Here is a 21,396-nt window from a genome sequence, read left to right as displayed (position 1 = left end):
GGTGACAGGCACCCGGGCACAGCTGACGCGGCCACACGCCGGCGGTGACGGGGTTCCCCAGCGGGGGCCCGCCGGGCGGCATCCCCGGACGGAGGCCGCGGCGCCGCTCCCCTCACACCCGCCCCACTCAGACGCGGCACCGGAACCCGGGCCCGCCACAGAGGGCGGGGCCGTCCCAATCGCCGGCCTCGCCATTGGCCGGAAGTGGTGGGGCTGCTGAGGGCGGGCGGGGAGGCGGGGCGGGGCGGGGCGGCGGTTTCCTCGGCAACGGCGCAGGCGGCGGCGGCGGCCGAGGTCTGTGCTGCGGCGGGGGGCGCGGGGGGCGCGGGCGGCGCGGGCGGCGGTTGCTGCCGGTTCTGGCCTCCTGTGTGGGACCCTTGTCCCGGCGGCACGGGGCACTGCGCCCCACCCTGGGCGAGGGGACTCGCTCCCGCTGCCGGTTGCCGCGGCAGCTGGGGCTGGCCCGGCTCGGGGCCTGGGGGCAGGAGCGCCCGCTGCGAGGGGTGCTGCTGGAGGGGGGGGCTCGGCCGCGGGAAGGGAGGGAAACCCTGTCCGGGCAGCTGCGAGCAGCCCGGCCGCGATCCCGGCCGCCCGGGGACTTCCCGGCTGTGGCGGCAGGCGCTGCTGGGGACGTGCTGGGCCCTGGCTCCTCGCCCGCTCACCCCCGGTGCGGTGGGAGTCCAAAAAAAAATAAACCCAAACCAAACTATAGCGGGAGTTTCGAACGATGCTAACCTGAAGGGGCCTCCTGTGGGTGGCTTGGGCAGCCTTGGCATCCCAGCGTTTACGTTAGAGTAATCCACGCGAATGAAATGGACTTTTAGCGTCGTTTGGTTTGCAGGGCGCCTCCGGGGGCCACCCGCTCGGATCGCCGCCCCAAAAACTCCGGAACGCGGCGTGTATGGTGCTCGTGGGGTTGTCGCTTTCAGCTTAGCGTGCTGGTAACTGGAGCGGCGGGCCGGGAAGCCTTGGCTCAGCAGGCCCCGGGAGAGGCGGCTGTGCCTGCCCGGGCACCTCTCGGGGCGTCCGCCGGCAGAGCGGCTCGGCTCGGCTCGGCTCGGCACCGCTCGGCTCCGCTCCCCACCCGCGAGTGGGGCTGCCCCGAGTGCTCGCTTCGCGCCACTGGGAACCAGCCTTCGGCGGCTCCGCAGCCTGGTTAGTCGCAACAGGCGTCAATCGCTGATGGCTCAGACAGGCTTACAGTTCTTGGTAAAGGTTTTGTGGGGTTTGGTGACAAATTCCTGCACCAAAGTGTCTCTTGCACCGTTTTAGGAGGTGTCTAACGTATGCTGTGTAGCACTGTAGGCTAAACGTCAGCTGGCAAAAAAAGGAACCTGTGCCAGCTGCTGTAACTCTTCACAGCTGGGAAAAAGAATGAGAGAAAAGGGCCAGGGCAAGAAGTCAAGGGTACGTTTTTCCCGTTGTACTCTTAAATAACAACTCTGCCATCCGTTATGAAAAACTGCTGGAAAAAATGGCTGTTATTAAAATACTGCTAGGAACTGTTGTCAAAGCATGTGTATTTAGGCTTTGGGGTTTCAAAGTGAAGCCCTAGAAGTTTCTTTTTAAGTGCTCGCATTTTCTCCTTTGCTACTTTTAAGAGTACCAGCAAGGTATTTTTTTTGAACCTTATAATCTAGAATATATAGATAAGGCTCTTCATTGCACTAGAAAGTAATGTGTTTTAGAGCAGGGTTTTGTCAGGTTAATTTGATAATAAACAGTAAGCCTTATTCTGCTTTTAGAGTTGTATGTATATTTAAAAAGGAGTGGGGCATAAAACAAAGGGAGTTAGAAGAAAAAAGAATTTTTTTTTTCTTTGGGGGGGTTGCTATAACTAATGTTGGGCTTGTTTAATCTGGTGACAGCTGTATGTAGCTGTTAGACACATAGCCAGTCTGTAGATCACTACCAGTCTTGAATCAAAATGCACGAGATAAAGCTTTAAAAAGGATCTGTATTAAAAAAGAAAAAAAACATACTGTAAACAAAGGTGATGGCTTACATGACTGTATTAAATTCAAAGATTTTAAAATTATTTCTATTAAAATGCAGTTAATCATCATTTTGTAATCAGTTGGTGAAGAAGTGAGACCAAATACTTGTCATTGATGTTTTTTCCTCTTCCTCCTCCTGCCATGACTTTCTGGGGTACTCAAGATCGCAATCTGAGTTGTCCAGTGCTGTGTGTTTTTTCTTTATTAAGAGAAAAAACAGCCTTCACCACTCCACAAAATTCCTCTGGCATTAATTAAATGCTTTATTATTGAATGTGAAATTATTCTTAGTGGAATTCAGTCAAGATAGACAAGGGTTATCATCTTTGCAAAGTATGTTCAGCCGGGTACCGCAAGGGAATGCATGATGTAAGCTCTTTCAAATGTGCTACTGCCAGGTAACTTCAGTCAGTGCCCAGGCAGGAGTAGATGTTTGGCATCTGCCTGACATGTGGGTGAATGTTATTGTGTCTGGCTTCACGTCTGTTTTATAATCAGTTTCTATTTGTAGTGAATGAGTTCCTAATTTATACATGTTAATATCGGCAAAGCCTGTTACAATTAGAGTTTGAATTGAATTGACAGAGGGTAATTTATTTACTTCAGGGTTCAGTAAATTACGTAGCAGATGAGGGAGAGGGGAAATATTGTTTTGCTTTGTTGTCTGCGACGACTGACTGGACCACTGACAATTTGAAGTAAAATGTAATGGTCTTCCTTTTTTTTCTTGGTTTGGTGGAAGGTAAGGAGCCATTGCGGTTGTGCTCCTATTTGTACTGCTCAGAATGATGGCAATATTGCTACCCAGTGAATCAAGGACGTTGCGTTATATAGACGGGGCTATAAACGGCCAACCTACTTTTGTATCAAGGCCTCTTCACTATAATCAGCTTACGCTCCATTTGCTTAGTATACCAAGCGAACCTGCTGTGACAGTGTTTGTATGGTGTCTTCACACTGTCCTTTTAAAAGTTTAAGGACTGCTTAGCCACATGCCCACCTACTGTGCTAGCACTGCTCTACATGTAACCATTTTCCAACAGCTATTTCCTTCTCTGATTTTCTGAACACCAGGTGATCCCTGTGTATTTAGGCCAGAATTATGGGATTGTTTGACAAGCTAGCGGGATGGCTCGGGCTGAAGAAAAAGGAGGTTCATGTTTTGTGCCTTGGCTTGGACAATAGCGGCAAAACAACGATCATAAATAAACTTAAACCTTCAAATGTAAGTAGCCTACTTAGTTCACTGTTGATGTTTTTACTGCAGAGTTGATGTTGTTTAAACTGTTTTTGCATGCCATTATACTAAACGTGGCCATGGAAAAGATGTGAAGAGCTTTTTGATTTAGTACAGTGGAACTAATATATTTTAAGAGTTTCCAACTAACTAAAACTAAATGTAAGCATCCACGTGCGTATTATGAAAACATTTTCAAAAAACCCACTATTAATTTGGCACGGGTTTTTTTTCCTAAGATCATCCATAAGGAAGGGTTCATGATGGCTGAAATCAGGATCTGAAACAGTTTTCTTAAGTCGCTCCTAGCTGCAATCCTGTAGCAATTATTTGAGTGATGTGTCAAACATTTGGGATTAATACAGTTGTTATACAATTTGTACTTATCTACATTTATCATGTTTATTTTAATCTCTTCCTGAAAAATAATAAGTATATAATAAATAATAAAATAGGAAATAATGTGAAAATGCACACTTAATGGTGACTTCAGCATTTTTAAAGCAGAATAGCTTTCAAAATAAGTAGCATTTATACTTGCAGTTCATTCATCCAGTGAAAAGTGTTTCGGGCCACTAAGAGTGCATAGTATTATGAGCAAAATTTAAAGTAGGATTACCTTGTTTGTGTATGTTTATGGGCCAGAAACAGATGAATTTTGGTAGGCACAGTCAAAGCTAGAGGCTTGTGCATCTTGGTTATATGTGTCTGGCAAACCATGATTTCTGCGGTTCACATCAGGACACAGCTTTTGGTTTTTAATTTCCGTTGAAATTTTCCTGAAGAGTACCGCTGGACATAGTTTAAAAAAATGTAACATGACTAAGAGTTACTGCTACTCTTCCCTTCCTGGCAATTATTCTTCCACTGAAAATTAAATAGATTTATAAACAAAGACTATAAACTGATTACTATCTGCTACCAGTTGTTTGGGGGAAATGCTGCAATTTGTATGAAGCAAATTATATATTTATGTAATTCTTGAGACCTTTATTGTAGTAGGGTTTTTGTGTCATGCCTTAAGCACTAAAGGATTCCTAACTAGAGTTGAATGCAGGCTTCAAGATTTATCACAATAATAGGTATTAGAGAAGGTCCCAAGGGAATTACACAAATAGAATAAATAGAATTAGTTTGCTTTACTGTGAAGCGTGTAATGAGAATTTACTTCTGAATGTTTTCATACCCTTTAGGAGGATAGCTTTGCATACTTGTGTAAGTCTTACCCTTGCAAGACATGACAAATTCTCTAATGTGCAACAAATGTCATTAGATCAGACTTGATGAAATTGTCTATTTTTAGTAAGTTCAATGGACAGATGATTTTTTGCTCTGGATCAACCCAGTCTTCTTAAGAAGAACTGCTGCCTTGTCCTAGGAGCAATATATTAGGTGTTTGGCAAATATAAGTGTTTCGCCATCTGTCTGCAGTTCTTCCTTCTGGGCCTGATAAATACATTTGAAATAAATGTTAAGGAAATAACACCTCTTCTACTCTGAACAAATTCAGCAAAACTGTTGGCTGAACTGTTCGCGATGGTGGAATGCCATTTTCATAATGAAGCTACAAGTGAACAAGCTAAGCTTGCTTCAGTTGTATGTGAAGAGTCAACTGCTTATAGATAGTGTTTTTAATAGGGGGCTCTAGCAAGTCTATAAAAGGATTGTATGTTGGTTTCTCAGACAGCTCTGTAATCTAAGGAATGTGACCTTTCTCCCTGCTCAGTATCGATGCTTCTTAAAGGAAATATTCTGTTGTACCAACTTAGCTGATAGGTTCCTTGGCTAGCTCAGCAGTAAACCTGGTTGTCAGACATATCTATTAATAATGCTTTATGTTTTGGCCATTCCTCTGTGGTAAATGGTGATTTCTTCCAGTGGTCTTGTAGTTTGAGTAGAACTATGGTTAGGCCATTGTGTAATGTCTGCTCTATAATTTCCAATGTCAAATAGACTCCTCCAGCCTGTGGACAGAAGCTGGGCATATGGCCGATCTAATGTCTTGATAGAAGTACACCCTCTTTTATCTAAAAGGCCTGGGGTATTGTGCAGACTTGTTTGGGGTCACATTGCGATTTCTAAAGTGCACAAATATTGGGAATTTTGACCTCAGTCATGATCTTCAAGCTGTTATCTTCCATGTTACCCTATCTCCTATTTATTTCACAGGTAATATCCACACATATAGTGTACACACAGACTAATGTAAAGGGTGAAATTCTCACTCTTGAGACTAAAATGTCTTCAATGCTCTTGTCCAATAGCATTCATTGTATTTCCTAGAAAATACAAAACCTTGATTTTGAATTACTGTACTTTTCAGGGAACTTTTAAAATATAAAGTATCTGGATTTTTAGAAAGTTTTTGTATTGCACAGTTTGGGGAAAAATGGATCTGTAATGTATTCACGTTTCAAATATATTTCAACGCTTACATTTTCTAACTTGACTGTAAAATTTGTACCTTCTTTCCTTTAAAGGCTCAAACTCAGGACATTGTTCCAACAATAGGATTCAGTATAGAGAAGTTCAAGACTTCAAGGTAGTAGTTTCTTTCATTTTCTCCATTTAGTAGTAGTAATTAATATACAATAGTTGGACTTAATTACCTCTTTCAGTGGGATGTAACTAAGTATAATGTGTGGTGGTATAATGACATGACATGCAGTTTGCTGAAATGTTGTAGTACCCAGGAGTCCTAATCATGATCCAGGACTGATAGTTAGAATATATTGTATGTGTTGTGCTGCTGTAAAACTATGTATGTGTAAGAAAAGAAAAAAAAAAATTGTTTTTTTTTTTTAATAATTTGTATAAGCATCTGATTTCTGTCTGTTAAGAATTTCAGAATAGGGCACTGTTACAGACTTGAGAGACAGTTGCTTAGATGGTAACCTATATTCCATTAAGCACTCTCACTGGAGGGACTCCGAAGAGATTGCAGTCTAATCTCATTAAATGAAAAAATGGTGGCTGCAGCATTAGCAATGTAAAGATGGCAGGGTCAAAGGTCAGGAAAAGGAGGAAGAAATCATTAGTTGAATGAAGGCTAAGATTTAGAAGAGGAATGTTGTGAGACAAAGATACTTCAAGGAGGTAACATTAGATATTATTTTATAATTCTGTAGCCTTCACAGTGTATTTTTAATGGGTGCAGTTAGTCTTCAAACCAAGCAGTACACCCCACTGGGTGAGAGAACTGCAAGAAAATTGTTTATTCCTGGAGCTGATGTGTGGGACTGATAGGTTTCCTATTTTCAGAGGAGGTTCAACAACTGTATTCAGTCTCAGTAAAGCACATAAGACAGGTTTGGTGTTTGGCTGTGTGAGAATGTAAATCAATTTATATTGCTTTCCTTTATTCTGATCCTGTAGTAGGAGAGATGACCCGCAAATACACCATGTAGAATGATTAAAAAAAACCAAACAAACCTCCCCCCACCCCAAAACTTCATTAATCTGATATTACAATGAAAACATTGTTTGGGGGTTGCTAATAACTTTATGCATGGCAAAGCAGCTAGTTTAGAATCAGATGTTGTCTGGATATAGAGGGGACAGGATGTCTGGAGGGCTTCCTTTTTTAAACCTCCTCATTTTAGTGTGGCCTCCACTCAGGGAGCTATTTGGGACTACCCGAACAGGAAAGCCTAATACTGAAGTCAGTGTTGCCTCTGTAGACATTTCAGGAGTGGATCGGAATTTTTTGTAATGTTCTTTAAGTTGACTTGCTGTATTTAGTGCTTGGGTGAAATCTCAAAGTTGCAAAGACTACCTTTTGTAGCTTGGTCACCTGAGGTAAATGCTTATTACCAGAATGTGATTATTTTTTTTTTTTTTTTTTAATGAAGGTGGATTTTTTTTTTCTTTTTTTAATAGCCTTTTATTTTGCATACAGAAGCCTTTGGATGTTATTGGTGCCTGTCTAGGGACAGAATTTAAGACAGGCTGTGGATTTGAAGTTATCTAAATTTCATTTACTCAACATTATAAACAATATTCAATACAAAAAGAGAGGCCGAATCGGAGCTTATTTTTATTTGATGTAACTTTTTATAATTGGTTTAGTTCTTTTATTTGGAGAATAAACAAACACATTTTCCATTGTGAAATATTTCTATAAGACCACAGAACTGGGTAGGATAGTTTGAAGGCAGATAAAGTAACCAGAGTTCCTTTGGGAATCTTTCTCAGTTGGTTAGGATTGAAGTTGATCTGGCTTTTTTCTGTCAGGGTAGCAAAGAAAATAGTTCGGGTTTGGGGTTTGTTCTTTGTTTCTGTGCCTCATACACTTCTTTTCTTTGCAGTCTGTCTTTCACAGTGTTTGATATGTCAGGTCAAGGGAGATACAGAAACCTCTGGGAACATTACTACAAGTAAGCCTATCATTTATTTTAAAGCATTGCTGTTCATATTAGCTGTCATGTACATTATTTAAACAGAAGTATGACAATACCTAGTGGTTAGAAATTATTCAGAGGACTTACACCTGGTGTTTGACAGAAGGTTGTTCTGGATAAATACAACTTTTCTTTCTGTTCTAAAAAATGAAAATTTTTACATGCTGTTAACAAGATGTCCCCAAAAGCATGCTGATTGACTCAAAGATTGGGGAAGCATACTAGAGATGGGATTTAAATGTTGAAACCTGAAAACCAATCCTGTAAGAAAGCACCAAGATGAGTTAAGTTTCCTGTTTCTCTGTTCTTCTGTAGGTAAGTGACTTAAGACCCAAAAGATACTGCCTGATGGATGAGATTTTTAGAGGTGGGGGAAATTAAGCTCAGAGAATGAGGCACATGTAACTAAGAACTTGACCAAGTATTCTTAGATGTTATTTATTAGGCAGGATATTCACTGTACTTTATAACACTGCGGTATTGCCCTATTGGTAATAGACACCATTTTCTGTTCTAGCTTCTAATGAAACTTGAATCTTCATTTATGTTGTCTCATTTTTATTCTGTAATACCTGATGCTGATCTAAATAAGGTGAACAGTAGTAAACCACACAGAAATAGCTTGGAGAAATAAAATGGAGAAATTCTGAAGGTTATATTTTTGATTAAATATTAATATTTAATGTGATAGAGCTTAAAGTATTCTTTAATTGAGGATTAACACTTCATCTCCTTTCTGTGCAAAACATGTGTTGGCAATTTGAAAACTTGTGTGGATAAGAGTTCTTCATTGTTCAAGAGTGTTAGATGTATGTCTCCCAAATCTTTTGGATTTCAATAACTGATGCCCTTAGGCTGCTCTCAACATGCTAGCTGAGTGCTTCATAAGGAAATAATTTTTCTGACTGCTGTATTTAATGCAGTGACTTATCCCTTTTGTGGCATAAATGGCTTTTTTCATCAAAACAGTAAGGGAGTTTGTTAGGTAATGCTGACAGTGAAATGGGCACTTGTATTCACCTCTGTTCCTGATCCAATGCAGTAGTCACATATTTGAGATTAACTTCTGAGAAAAATATGAAAATAATAATGTGCCATTCAGTTTATAAAGTTAAGCAAGATTTAATTTTGCAAGAATTGCAAAATGGCAATCAAATCTGATCAAGTGTCCAAGTAGTTGCTTTGGAGTACTTGAAGCTTGCCCTTTTCTTCTATTTGGCTTGAAAATATCTGCTAGGATGTCCTTAAAGTACACTTGTCTTAAATATATGTAAACTCATGTTGTGTCCCTATTACTGTTACTTGTCTGTGAAGTTATTTTTTGGTAGTAAATACATGCTAGGACTCTGATTCCTCTAGAAAAATACTGTATTCTCCTTAAATATACTTAGGCATTTTCAGCTAATATGGAAAAACTTTATGTGCTGTTAAAGTTCTTCTGTACTCCAGAAAAGAATGGACCTTCTCATACAATCTTAGGCTGGTCAAGTTATTTCTGTTTTTCAGTAGGTCTAGGACTGTTTTGTAACAAAATACGAAGGTAGATGCTGGGGTTGGGGGGGGGGGGAGGGGGGGAGAATGTATCCATAATGGTCTCTCAGAGAAAGGCAAAATGAAGGAGAAGTGAATATTACATTAAAATGTAAATTAAAAATACTTTTTGTGAGTGTTTATAACTGTTCATCTGAATTGGTCAGACTGTATTTTGCTTTCAATTAAGTTTTAGTAAATGGAACATCAAGTCATAAAATAATCAGTAATATCCTGAAACAATGAGTTGAATAGTTGTATATATGTTGTGACTGTAGTCATACTGCCAGCAAAACATCTTAATAATTTGGAATATTTAAAAGTTTTTACCTGTTACTCTAAACAAAAGAAAGATCCTGTTTAGGCAGACTTTTGTAAATTAAATTAATCTACATATGCCTAGTTGTTAAACAGCTGTGGACACACAGTTTTTTCTAAAAAGGTAATCGACCTTTCTTTAAATAAACTTGGTTTAGTATAGGAAATAAAGAATTTCTACAAAAACCTGTCCTGAGATTTTCTTTGTCTGACCACACTGTCAGAATAGCAGTTGGTTACATTTTCAGAGTTCATTTTTCAGCCTCAATAGTGAAATCAAGCTTTTCTGAAGGGTCTTTGTAGACTGAACCTTGAATGAGTCACGCAGCTAACAACCTCATGTCTGAAAAAATTACTCAGGTTACCAAAAGACTGAATTTCAGAAATGAGGCTGGATTCAAATGTTAATGGTAAATAACAACAACAAAAAATAGAGGAAAAAAATCAGGTTTGTTTGCTTTTTTGTGCGTTTCTTCTGAAGCCTTTTCTTAATCAGTTTAAAAGAACCTATAATTTGCCTCTTTGCTCTTTTTATGTTATGCAGAGAAGGCCAAGCTATTATTTTTGTCATTGATAGCAGTGACAAATTAAGAATGGTTGTGGCCAAAGAAGAACTTGACACCCTTCTGAATCATCCAGGTGAGGAGGTTTTTCTCCCCTTCTGTCTCCATATTTCTTATGTTGTCTTAAGAAAAGCCCTTATCTGACACATGCTGCTTTCTGAGTATTTTGCAAATATTTTAGCCATTCATGAATACTAGAACAATAATAGTCTTCAGTGAGTTTGGGGTGGGGGTTTATACCTGTTCACATTTACAAACTGATCATACTTCAGTTGGCTACACTGAGTTGGATTGGTCTCTTATTAATCAATATAGATCAAAAGTTGCTTTGTTTTGAGGAAGAAGAGACTTTGACCCTTTGGAAGCTGGAAAGCCTGTATGTGATGACGAATGTGTACAAAAAAAAAAAGTATCTCCCTGTCTGGATTTTTCTGTGAAGACAGCCAATTCCTTTAATGTAACTTTTAATTTCTTTTTTTTTCATCTTCATCATCTTTTTTTTATTATTATGCTTTAGCCAGAAATAAGGAGGGATAATTATACCAGTCAGTTGCCTGTAAAAGGATACATGGGATGGAAGAGGATTCATGATTGGGGGTTGGTTTTAGGGCTTTGGTTTGGTTTGGTTTGGTTTTTTACATGAGGTTACACTTTTTTAATTAAGTTCTGAGGTTGGTCAGTTCTTTCTTCACCTTTATGTATAGCCAACGTTATTGGAATGGTTTTGTAAGCAATACACAATTTTGACTTTCAGCACTTTAGTTGCTCTGACTAACCAGATTATAAAACTACAGGCAGGAAATTTAAAAGTGAAATAATCCTGTAATCCCTTATTTATTTATTAAGCTGGTAAAGCCTTAACTTGTGGGGTTACCATGCTGAAAGTAAGAAAGGAGAAGCTGACTTGCGTTTCTAACCAAGAAAAGTAGTATGTGCTAGGGGCAACTGTGTTAGTATGATTTTATTTTTCATGAAGACTGCATATAATACATTAGTTCATCAGCAAAGATGCTGTAGCTGAGTGCATGTGAGCTGACTGGGCCCTCTTAATTTCAGTTCAAGGGTATGGGCCACTTCAAATGCAGGTGCTGAAAAGAGTCTTGGAAAGGTGAAAGCGGAGGATGAGGTCAACCAAAGGCTGCACGTGGCTTACATAGAGGCCAGGGAACTTTGTACCAAAGCAGATATTAACCATGGTGGTAAAAGGTGATTCTGTTGGTGAAATGGAAACCACATGGGACCAAGGGTGGGAGGTAAAGACTGCTGTAATAAGTTACTGGTTCATTAGAAGGCAAAAGAGTGAAAATGTTATAACTGAGGAGATGCAAGCTTAGGTGGGGCTTTTCATTTAGGCACAAGTAGGTTATTAATGCGGATCTAGCAGGTCAGCGCTGTTCAGTTGTTGATGTGTTTGTGTCTTCTAGTTCTGAAAGACCATGGCTATAGCCACCTAGTACATTCCCTAGAACTAGGAAAGGGCAGTTGTGTATTTCTGCCTTGGAGCAGCTCAGCTCAAATGCAGCAACAGTGCTACTGTTTTATCATTTCGGATTTTGATAGGTCACATCTAAGAGAGCCAAAGAGAATAAAAAGTTCTTCTAGTAGTAATATTTGATAAAAGTAGCTGATGACTGAATCAATATATAACTGTTTTACTATATTTTTATTTGTATTACTCTTCTGCTTTTCTTGATTGATGCCCTACTTTCTCCCCACTGATGCTTCTGCCTCTGAACCTCCTGGAGTGGTTTAAATTTACATGTGTACTTAAGGTTTAAATGGATGCAGGGTAACAACCTTGAATCAAATCCTGTGTCTGAAAATCTTGCCAATCCTTCAGTAAAACTGTTCCCTCTCTTTTTGCCAGACTTTGCTTGAGGTTGTCAGGTGAAAGGGAATGTGTACTGTGTTGTACTAGCTGGGACTGTTTAGTGAATCAGAACTATAAATTATTTTTACTTATGTAAGTGGACAATGCACTCTACAAATAATGGCTTGTTTAATGATCATGTTACCATATTTATTTTTTTTTAATCGAACTTCAATCTTCAGCATTTTGCAAGATGGTAGTCTGTACATTACTTGTTTTAGATATTGACTCTTGGGTCACTTGACCTCCAGCACATGCTTCTAAAATAAACTGAAATTCCTGTAAATTTGAAATTCTTTGTATAAAATTAAACATGACATATTAGTATCTGGGATCTTTTTAATGTGTTAACTCATAACTACTTCCAACTAGAAAATGTTAGCTTTCTATTAATAACTGTAAAAAGTATGGGGGGAAATACTGCACAGTAGGAAACAATGTCATAAGGTAGGAAATACTGTAAATTTCTGCAACCACCACTCTATTTAGCGAACATCTTTAAGTGTACATTTATGAGTCTATGTGGGTAGGTTGTGTCCCTTTTTAATTGCTTTAAAAAAATCAAGGAATTTTCAGTGTTTAACTAGGGTATTTGCATATGTGATGTCAGCTAATTTCTGTGGGTTTAACTTATCCATAACCCGCAATATGTGGGTATAAGGGTTCATTTAATTATACTGTTCAACTATGGAAGCAAAACAGAGACGTAATGGTACTCTGCTTGTATTTTGAGGCTTTTGATTTGTGTTAGAGGGTATCGGAGGAAAAAATAGCTCCAGATAGGGTAAATAGTTGTGAAAATTGTCAACATTTTGATCAGCACGCATGATCTCTGAGTATGGGTAGATAGTGTTATCTCCACTGATTTTGTGTAAAGGTTCAGTAGGGGATTTGAAAAGAACATAATTAGGAAGGTTCAAATGACTTCAGCATTGACAGTTTGTTGGGTTTTTTTGTTTTTTTGTTCCCCTGCTCCGGCAGGAGCAACTGGCTTGTATTGGAAGTTTTTGAATAAATCCTTAGCTTGTTTCCTATGTGAAATAACCCTTTCTTTTTACTATTTTAAAAAGAGCCTGTATAGCAGTTTTCATCATATAGGGTTTTGAAGTTCTTTTCACATCAAGAATTGATTGATAGACTCAAATCTAGAAAGAGATTAGAGAAAACTCTAATGCTGTAATTCAGCCTTTGTTTAAATGATGTGAAAAATGATTACAGTTAGTCTTGGTGCTGGTAATTTTTTGGCAGTTTTACATCTGTCAGGTTCAAGAGAGTATACTTTGTTTCCTTCCAATAACTCTCTAGTTGTTTGTGGTAATCAGCAAGGCTTATGCTTTTGAATGTGTAAGTATGCCAGAAACTGTCAGTGTACTTGGTTTGGTCTGTAGTTCTCACTGCTAGGTGAGAAGAGCTTCTGGAAAAGAAGTCCTCCTTCAAGTGAAGGTAGGATAAGGGATGTCCAGATGTGCATTTTTTTCCTATTTTGTGAAGTCATGGACGCTCTCCAGGATGCTAAAGGATAATTCAGACTGCCTTTATGCAACTATTGTTGTGAGGTTATGAATGAACACAAATCATTTTTCTGTCCGTTTTGCACATCCAGTCCTCACTAAGCAGAGGTATGTAGTATTTGTAGGCAGTTGTTTGATCTCCTGTTCGTCAGCTTCACCAGCAATTGATACCTACAGCTTTAAATGTATGTATAAGGTAGGGGGAGAAGGGGTGGAAGATCCCAAAGCCTGCCAGAAAGTTTGTGAGCATTCTTGAAGTATGCATCAGAGGCCACGTGACCCAACAGTGTGCATCTTGGTAGGATACAATCTTCAGAGAATTGCAGTTACAGGTGAGCAGAATATCTTCCTGTAATTGTTTGTAGCTTATTACACATAGATATTAATAAATGTTGCATAATGTCATGATAGTTCTGTTTCTGTTCATGCTTAGATATTAAGCACCGTCGATTGCCTATTCTCTTCTTTGCTAACAAGATGGACCTCAGGGACGCAATATCATCTGTGAAAGTATCTCAGTTGCTGTCATTAGAAAACATCAAAGACAAGCCCTGGCATATCTGGTAAATTTCACTTTTTCTACACATTTATTGATATTTCTTTGTACATTCGTATTTTACCTCTAGCAAGCCACTCGGTATTATATAACATAAATCAACCAGATAAAATGTTGTGCTACCACACGTGGAAACAGTAGTAATATTACAATACTTGCTATGAAACTTGTTTTAAACGCACAATGCATTCATGTAGACTGTGTCTTGAAAATTTTCACAGTAAAACTGTTACCCAAATAATGAAATGGAGGACTTCTAATGAAATCGGAAAGCAGTGTTCTTATCAGAAGAATAGCTGCTATTATTTTTTGCTGGGAAATTGAGTAGAAATGTTATCAGAGTACTGCTGCTAGTTTGTCTTGCAGGTTTCAGAATATGAACAACAAAACCTTTAGAGTTGTTTTTTTCCACTCTGCAGATGCTTTAGCAAATTACTGTTGAAAGGCCATTTAGTAAACTGTTCTCATGTGAATTCAGAGGGACACTGTACTTTTTGTACTGTGTAATGTTTGAGGGGATTTTTAGTTGTATGGGCTAGTGTCCTTCTGTGAAGGATGTAAGCTTTCATATAAATAGAAGGATTTTGTGCCAATGTTCACAGGGAAAAAACTCTCCTTTTATCAGAAGTGTTTTATAGAAGTTAGATTTTTGTCTTTAACTAAAGTCCTCAGATACTATAAATAAAAGGGAAATCAGCAGCTAGATGGTGCTGGAAACTAGAATTTTCATTTTAGGCCCTTTAATATTAAACTTGATTACCTGTGCATTGTTTTGGGGTCACTGCTTTTTGTCTCAGAAATGACTGATGAATTCCCAAGCTCCTTGGAAGATAATTTTATAGCTAACCACAGTAACAGTCCAGATTCACTGCTGTGCTAGTTTTCATAAGCTGAAGAATGAGGGACCTTTAAACAGTTATACCCCTGTGATTCAAAAGGTAGAGTTACACTGTTCTCAGTGTAGCTTAATATTAATATGTATTAACAGACACTCCTAGGGTTGCTGTTACAATGAAGCGTGTACACGCTATACTTTTTCCTCCGGTACTCCAACATTCTCGCTCTGTATAGGAACTGCATGGGAAGACAGTGGGACTCGATCTTAAAGGTCTTTTCCAACCTAAATGATTCTATGAGTCATCGCTCTTCTTGTGGGTAGTAAACATCTTTAAACATCAGTAAACTGAGGAGGGAGTTATCTAAGTGGAGGTGCTGCAGAACAATGTGGCTGTGTTGTGTGGGAGCTCTTCCAGAACCCCTCGTGTTCTAGGAACAATTCCTCTGCTTTGAAAAATAGATCAGATCTTGAAATAGTGTTTCCATATTGGGAAGGTACTCTAGAATATATCATTTGAGACGCAGCCTTCTCCATGTGAAGAAAATTTAAGTAAACTGGACTTGACGCTACTTTGCAATTCTGTAAATTACAAGTATAGTGATGACTCCACTAAAACTGGTATTTTTACAATGTTTTCGTAATTTGATTTGTTTCTTTCAGTGCCAGTGATGCTCTTAAAGGAGAAGGATTGCAAGAAGGTGTGGATTGGCTCCAAGGTATATCATATGTAATTCTCTTGCTCTATTTTCATTCTGTTAAACTTTTTCATTTTGTAAGGTTTTTCTTTATTATTTCCTTTGTTTTCTTTCTGTCCACTTCTGCTGTCAGATCAAATTACACAGTGAGTACTGATGCTCTGTCTCATATTTGCTGTTCATTTACCTCCTTAACGTACACAAAAGATCATGTCAGTTTCTCTGACAAAAGTGTGTTCTATGAAATATTAATGCATACTCTTGCAAACAGTGTAACACTTTATTGTAAACAATAATACCAGCTCCTGCACTTCAACTTATTATTGTGGTAGCTCAGTTTGTTCTTTAATTTATTCTTACTGTCCTGTCCCAGTTTTACATAACTTAATGTTATGTATCAGGAAACGGTGAATAAGCAGGCTAGAAAAATAAGCAAAGTACACAGACAAATACACTAGTTTTGATTATTCAACTTCAGCTCTTTAATCTAGAGCCAAAATAAGAACAGCTTACATTATAACGCTCATAGCATATGCAGACACTCATAACTACATAGATCAGATCCAGCTTAGATGGTGTATTACATACACGTTTTTTAACTACAAACTTGGTATGGATGCTGTATATCCTTCTGTTGTTTGTTGGTAAGGATCTGGTCTCTTTTGTCCTCCTGCGTACTGCTAAATGTATAGAATAGTGAAGTGTGGTATTGTTTTGGTAGACATTCTAATTTTAGCTCCCTAATTTTCGTTGCTTACGTTGTGAGTGTGTTAGGTAGCATACTTAATCTGAATCTGCAAGACTGCGGACTCTGTACTGTTGTGTTCTGTGCTGTGGCAGCCGCTAGGTGTCAGCGATGATCCAGACTCAGTGCCACTAAACTCATTTCCTCCAAAATGCAGCTAAATGCCGTCCAATATTGTCCCTGATTTAACAGATCTCCATTTATCTATGGATACCAGACTGTCCTTTCTACCCAGAATCCTTACTGCTACTTTGAAAGAGATGGTTTATTTTACTGTGTTATTACAGAATACAAAAACATTTGGTCATGTTTTCAGAGGAAGGGATTCTAGCCAAAAAATAGTCTTTACAAAGAGATTTACTGCCCTACAGAAGAACAGTGATACATCCTCCACCATCTAAAAGAGTTCTGTTCTGGGGATCCAGCATCTAACTACTGAGTTTCCTTCACTGTTGTATCCTATTATCATAGAGGCAGATTCCAAATCATGTACTTTTTCCCAATTTCACACATAGTTCTGATTTTGTAATATTTTCCTGTGATTTTCAGCTTCTTTGCTTATCTTTGAGGAATCTTCTAAGTTTCAATTCAGATTTTGAGTTGATGGTTTTGTACGTAGCTTCAAGCTACTTAAAAGGATCTCAAATGCTTGTCTAAATATTTTCTGATAAATATTTAAGTTGTATATGTAGATTTTTAAGCACAGTAAGCAGGTGCTTCTGCTGTCACTTACATAGCTCTTCATAGCTAGTCACTTCTCATGGATTGTTCAACTTAATTTTCTGAGCTGAAATTCTTCATAGATAGGCTTTACCTAAAAATGTCCTTTAACTCCCTGGCTCAGTGTCCCCAAAACCCCCTTCTTAAAAGGGTTGGGTTTAAACTGTATTGTTGCCTAAGCATGTGCAGTTTGGCAGTTATACTTTTAACGGATGAAGACTTTGATAATTCAAGAACAGATTTTTACTACAATTCTCTTCCCCATTCCTAGAGCACTAGATGGAAATATTTGGAACAACCTTTAAGTTATAGTGGTCCCTAAATCCTGGCCTGTGGATGCAGTAAAATTCAGTAGAGGAAATGACACCTGGTTAATGAAAGCACAGTTTTCCTTGTCAACAGCCTTGTTTTCTTTAGTTACCTTTTGCAGACCCATTACAGGTAGCTCACAGATTTGAGGCGGCAGGGGTAGAAGGTTTTGCCTTTTTTTTTTTTTTTTTTTTTTTTTTTCCCCTAGCAAAGGGTGAGTTTGCATATTTCCCTGTTCTGTAATGGGTTACTATTGCAACAACACATCACAGGTAGAGTAAAACTAACCTGTCTCACAACAGTCTAAACCCAGCTCACATTGTGCTGATTTCCACATTTTGTAATGGGGATGCAGTACATTTATGCTAACTAAGGAGATGTTTGAAGTGGATTGAGAAGTGGCAATCAGGCAACAGTATGGAGAAGTGTGACTACTGAGACCAAAGAAGGTTTCATGGGAGTTTATCAAAGCAAACTTTAAATACTTTGCTGTTGGGGAGTTAGTTTATATTCAGTTATGTGGAAGCTGAAATGTGTACAAGGAACTGAAATGCGTGCTTCATAAAGTAAACTTCCAGGCCTTATTCTTATCAAAGTTACCTTATAAGCCTGAAAAAGATAAAAATTGAATTATGTGGAAGAGTCTTCCTGTTTAATTAGAAATATTTGGGGGAAACAACTTGGCTGTGGAGGAATTTCAGAAGTGGATGAGAGAACAAGTTGGAAACAACTCTAATGGCATTATCCCCCACTCTTGTAATGACACCAAAATATTTATTGGTGTAGTTCTGTAACCTGGACAATACTGTGTTATGTTTTCAAAGAGCAAAATACAGCAAAAATTCATCTTGTGTTAAGACTAGCTGTTTCTTTTTATTAACAGATCAGATTCAAGCAATGAAGACATGAGAGATAAATAAAAGGTGTATGGCGTTCTTTTACAGACTTTGTCAGTAGGTGTACAAGTTCCTTGGAAAGGAAGAATGATTAAAGAAAATGAACAGTTCAGCTAAAATATACTGTGTTGACTTGATTCCCTTTAGTATCTCTTCCAGGAAAACTGAATGTAGACAACATAGCACCTCAGGTATGCACACTGATGAATTAAATTGAATCTTGTGACTGGAGAGCATATTTTAAAAAAAGATTTTTGTTAATGATAAACATCTGCATTCATTTGAGTTTTAGGTGGTAATTAGCCATCAGGAAATGCCTCTCTGTTTTTTGGGGGGACACCTTTTGACCAAATAGGAATATTTCTTTTCCTGAGAAAGAATAATCAGCACTTCCTGAAATACAGCTGCATGAGATACCTACTGATTTTAGGTGCCCATTTTTAGGTATTTCTGCAATTTTTTTTATTGTAAAGTTTGATGTTGGGTTTTTAGTAACCATCTACAGTAGGCTTCTAGAGGAATATTTTCATTTAAGATACAAGGATTCAAATATTCAGTGTATTTGTTATATATGATTGCAGATGTTTTTAAGGAACTGCTTTTGATGAAATGTTATGACTTGTTTTTGTGATATGTCATGGTTATATTTGTATTCCCATCAATAAAACTTCAAATATACAACATGCCATGGTTTGGTTTTTTAACTTAAATATGTTCATTGATGGTCTTTACATCTTAGAGATTTTTGGTTTTCTGTTAGTTTCATTTGGAATTTGTCCATTTTCCAGTGGAAATAGCACTGTATACTGTAATGAAATGGTATCTCTTTTGCCAAGTTTTTTTTTTAATTACATATATTTGTTACACTTTCTAATAAACTAGACTGCTCTTCCAGATATTTAAGAAGCATATGGTTGAAAGTTATATTTTGCAAACACAGTTAAGGAACAGTTCGCTAGTTTACTAGATCATTAATATGAAATGTGTCTTATACTTCTGTTGTGTGTAAAAACTTTTACTTTCAAGCATGATTTTTAATAAACTTTCTGACTTCAAAGATGTACCACAGGTAACAAATTAAGCCAATGCTAAGAACTTTAATTTTTGTTGTGCCATCTCTTCCCCTTTAATCTCTCCTCCCTTGTCCAAGAAACAAGTGCACTGGCAGTGGGAATGCTAAGACTGCATTTAACTGAGTGATTAGCTGGTTCCTGTGGGAGATGTAATATGTAGGTCTTGCAAAAGCTCCTCCCCCCTGCCCCTCCATTAGCATATAAACCACACAAATGTTTTGTAAGCATGCCTTCTAGGACTCACTTAATAGAGGAATATTTGGAGCAAAGGGACCTGCCTGAAATGGTAAAATAGTTTCATGTACTTTCAGTTGTTATTAAACAGTTAAAATTAACTCCCCTGACTTGCTAGAGGGAACTAAGCCTTACTGTAAAAAATGTTTCTTACAGGATGCTGTAATTCTGAGAGTTCAGTTTGTCATGAAAGTATTTATCTTTCATGTCTCTTTCTGTGACATTTCTCTCTGGCCTTCTTTCAACTTTGAATCTAAATATCTGTTAAAAAGTCAAATACAAAGTAGAAAAATCATTTATAATTGAGATGTTTTTCTAACTCTGAATTGTGGGGCAGATAATTTTCTGGTTTACTTTGCATTGGATAATATGGTAACAAAAATAATACTTGTTGGAAACATCTTTTGCTGAGTATAAGTATTTTGTAATTATTTTGATTCACTTATATGGCTTATTTAAATGAAACATTTAATTTTAAGTTGCCATTAATTTTTTTTCTACCAAAGAAAATTTAGGTTCTTACATAAAATCTATCTGCATTTCTGACTTTCTTGAATAATCTGGACCTTGATGGCTTTCTGATTATTTTTGTTTGTGTTGGACAACACAAAGTACTATGTTTATCTTATGGATTGCCTTTACTGTCATGGGAAGCTGTTTGAACCTACTGCTTTGTTCTTCCACTGATAAATCTGAGGAAAGTACTCTATTGTCTTTTATTCTTTGCTTTCTGATGTGGCTAGTAAGCTGTTTTTGAAAACAGCAGTTAGTTATTTATGTTGATTATTGTTCCCCTTCTTGGTTTGGTGGGGCGGGGGATGTTTTGGTTTTTTCTTCAGCAGCTCTTTCTGTTCCTCTCCTACCAAGACACTGGGCAGGATGGAGACCTCTGTTGGAGTGGGAATGGGGACATCCTGTTAGTGAAATGCTTGATGTTATCCCCCCCCCATACCACTTCAGCTATTACTTGTCTCTCACTTCTAGAACATTTGTGATTATTCTGTGAACATCAAATAACTGGAGGGATGTCTGCATGCTCACCTCCTTTCCCCCCATGGTGTGCAGGCATAGGTCCCTAGCAAACAGAGTTGCTACAGCCTTGAGTTGCTCTAATAACATTGAATTTGGTACAAGGATCATATATTGCCTCATGCATCTGTGCAAAAAGGCTTCTTTGGAGTTGTTTTCTAAGGGCCCGGTGGCTGTCAGTCTTCAATGCTGTTCTCCCATTACATTTAGGATGTTAAAATAATTAGAGCAATGAGTTCTACCTGGATGCTCCAAGATAGTTTGCATGTATGAGTTCATTGTGCCTTAAGAACAAAGCAGACTAGTTCCTTTGGAGGTTTAAATGAGACTTGCAGAACAGTCCCTTTTTCTTCCTCCATGTTACTATAGATGTACGCATTAAGTGGAACTTGAAAGGCAATAGAGTTACTGAAAGAGACTCAGAGAGTTTGGTCTTTACATCCCACACGATGTTACGTGCTGTTGCTTCTGTGCACTAAGCACGCTGCCCTCCTATGTACTTATGAATTTCCTTAAAATATGCCTGGTAATGCTTAAGACTACAGCATTTTCAGCTGAAACGTGAGGCAGTCATTCTCTCATACAAAATGTTGTCTTCCACATATCTTCTTTACCAAGTGGGGGCTATTAGGTAAATGTGTGAATCCTAATTCTTTCTGGCATTGCCCCTCTGATACTTGGGACATGAGTCCATGGGAACTTTCTGTGTTTAACCTGTAGCTACTTGCAGGTATGCTGAGAGTCTGCGTGGCCTGAAGACTCCTGGGCAATTTTCTGTTCTAAGTGTTAGGATGTAAATGTAATGGATCCTTCTTTTAATCTCAGCCCTCTAACTATAATATGCTTGGGTCTTTTTATTTACTAATAAGAAAGAT

General features: G+C 38.3%; 1 protein-coding gene across 3 annotated transcripts; it reads left to right on the top strand.

Annotated features, from left to right (window-relative positions):
- The first annotated feature begins 242 nt into the window (after window positions 1–242).
- On the top strand, window positions 243–20,188 carry ARL6 (ARF like GTPase 6). 3 transcript variants are annotated; one of them, XM_075034053.1, is made up of 8 exons: window positions 243–294; window positions 3,072–3,222; window positions 5,715–5,776; window positions 7,542–7,610; window positions 10,027–10,121; window positions 13,860–13,989; window positions 15,481–15,536; window positions 18,173–20,188. In XM_075034053.1, the coding sequence occupies exons 2-8, from the start codon at window positions 3,100–3,102 to the stop codon at window positions 18,196–18,198; spliced, it is 561 nt and encodes a 186-aa protein (XP_074890154.1). In that variant the 5' UTR covers window positions 243–294; window positions 3,072–3,099; the 3' UTR covers window positions 18,199–20,188. The 3 variants fall into 3 exon arrangements, with proteins under 3 accessions (XP_074890154.1, XP_074890152.1, XP_074890153.1); XM_075034051.1 differs by having other exon boundaries at window positions 5,715–5,779; XM_075034052.1 differs by lacking the exon at window positions 243–294 and adding an exon at window positions 1,089–1,155 and having other exon boundaries at window positions 5,715–5,779.
- The last annotated feature ends 1,208 nt before the right edge of the window (window positions 20,189–21,396 follow it).

This window comes from Buteo buteo, chromosome 8 (assembly GCF_964188355.1).
Source record: "Buteo buteo chromosome 8, bButBut1.hap1.1, whole genome shotgun sequence".
NCBI classification, from domain to species: Eukaryota; Metazoa; Chordata; class Aves; order Accipitriformes; family Accipitridae; genus Buteo; species Buteo buteo.
Note: the sequence above shows the minus strand (reverse complement) of the source record. Positions and strands in the feature narration are given on the sequence as shown.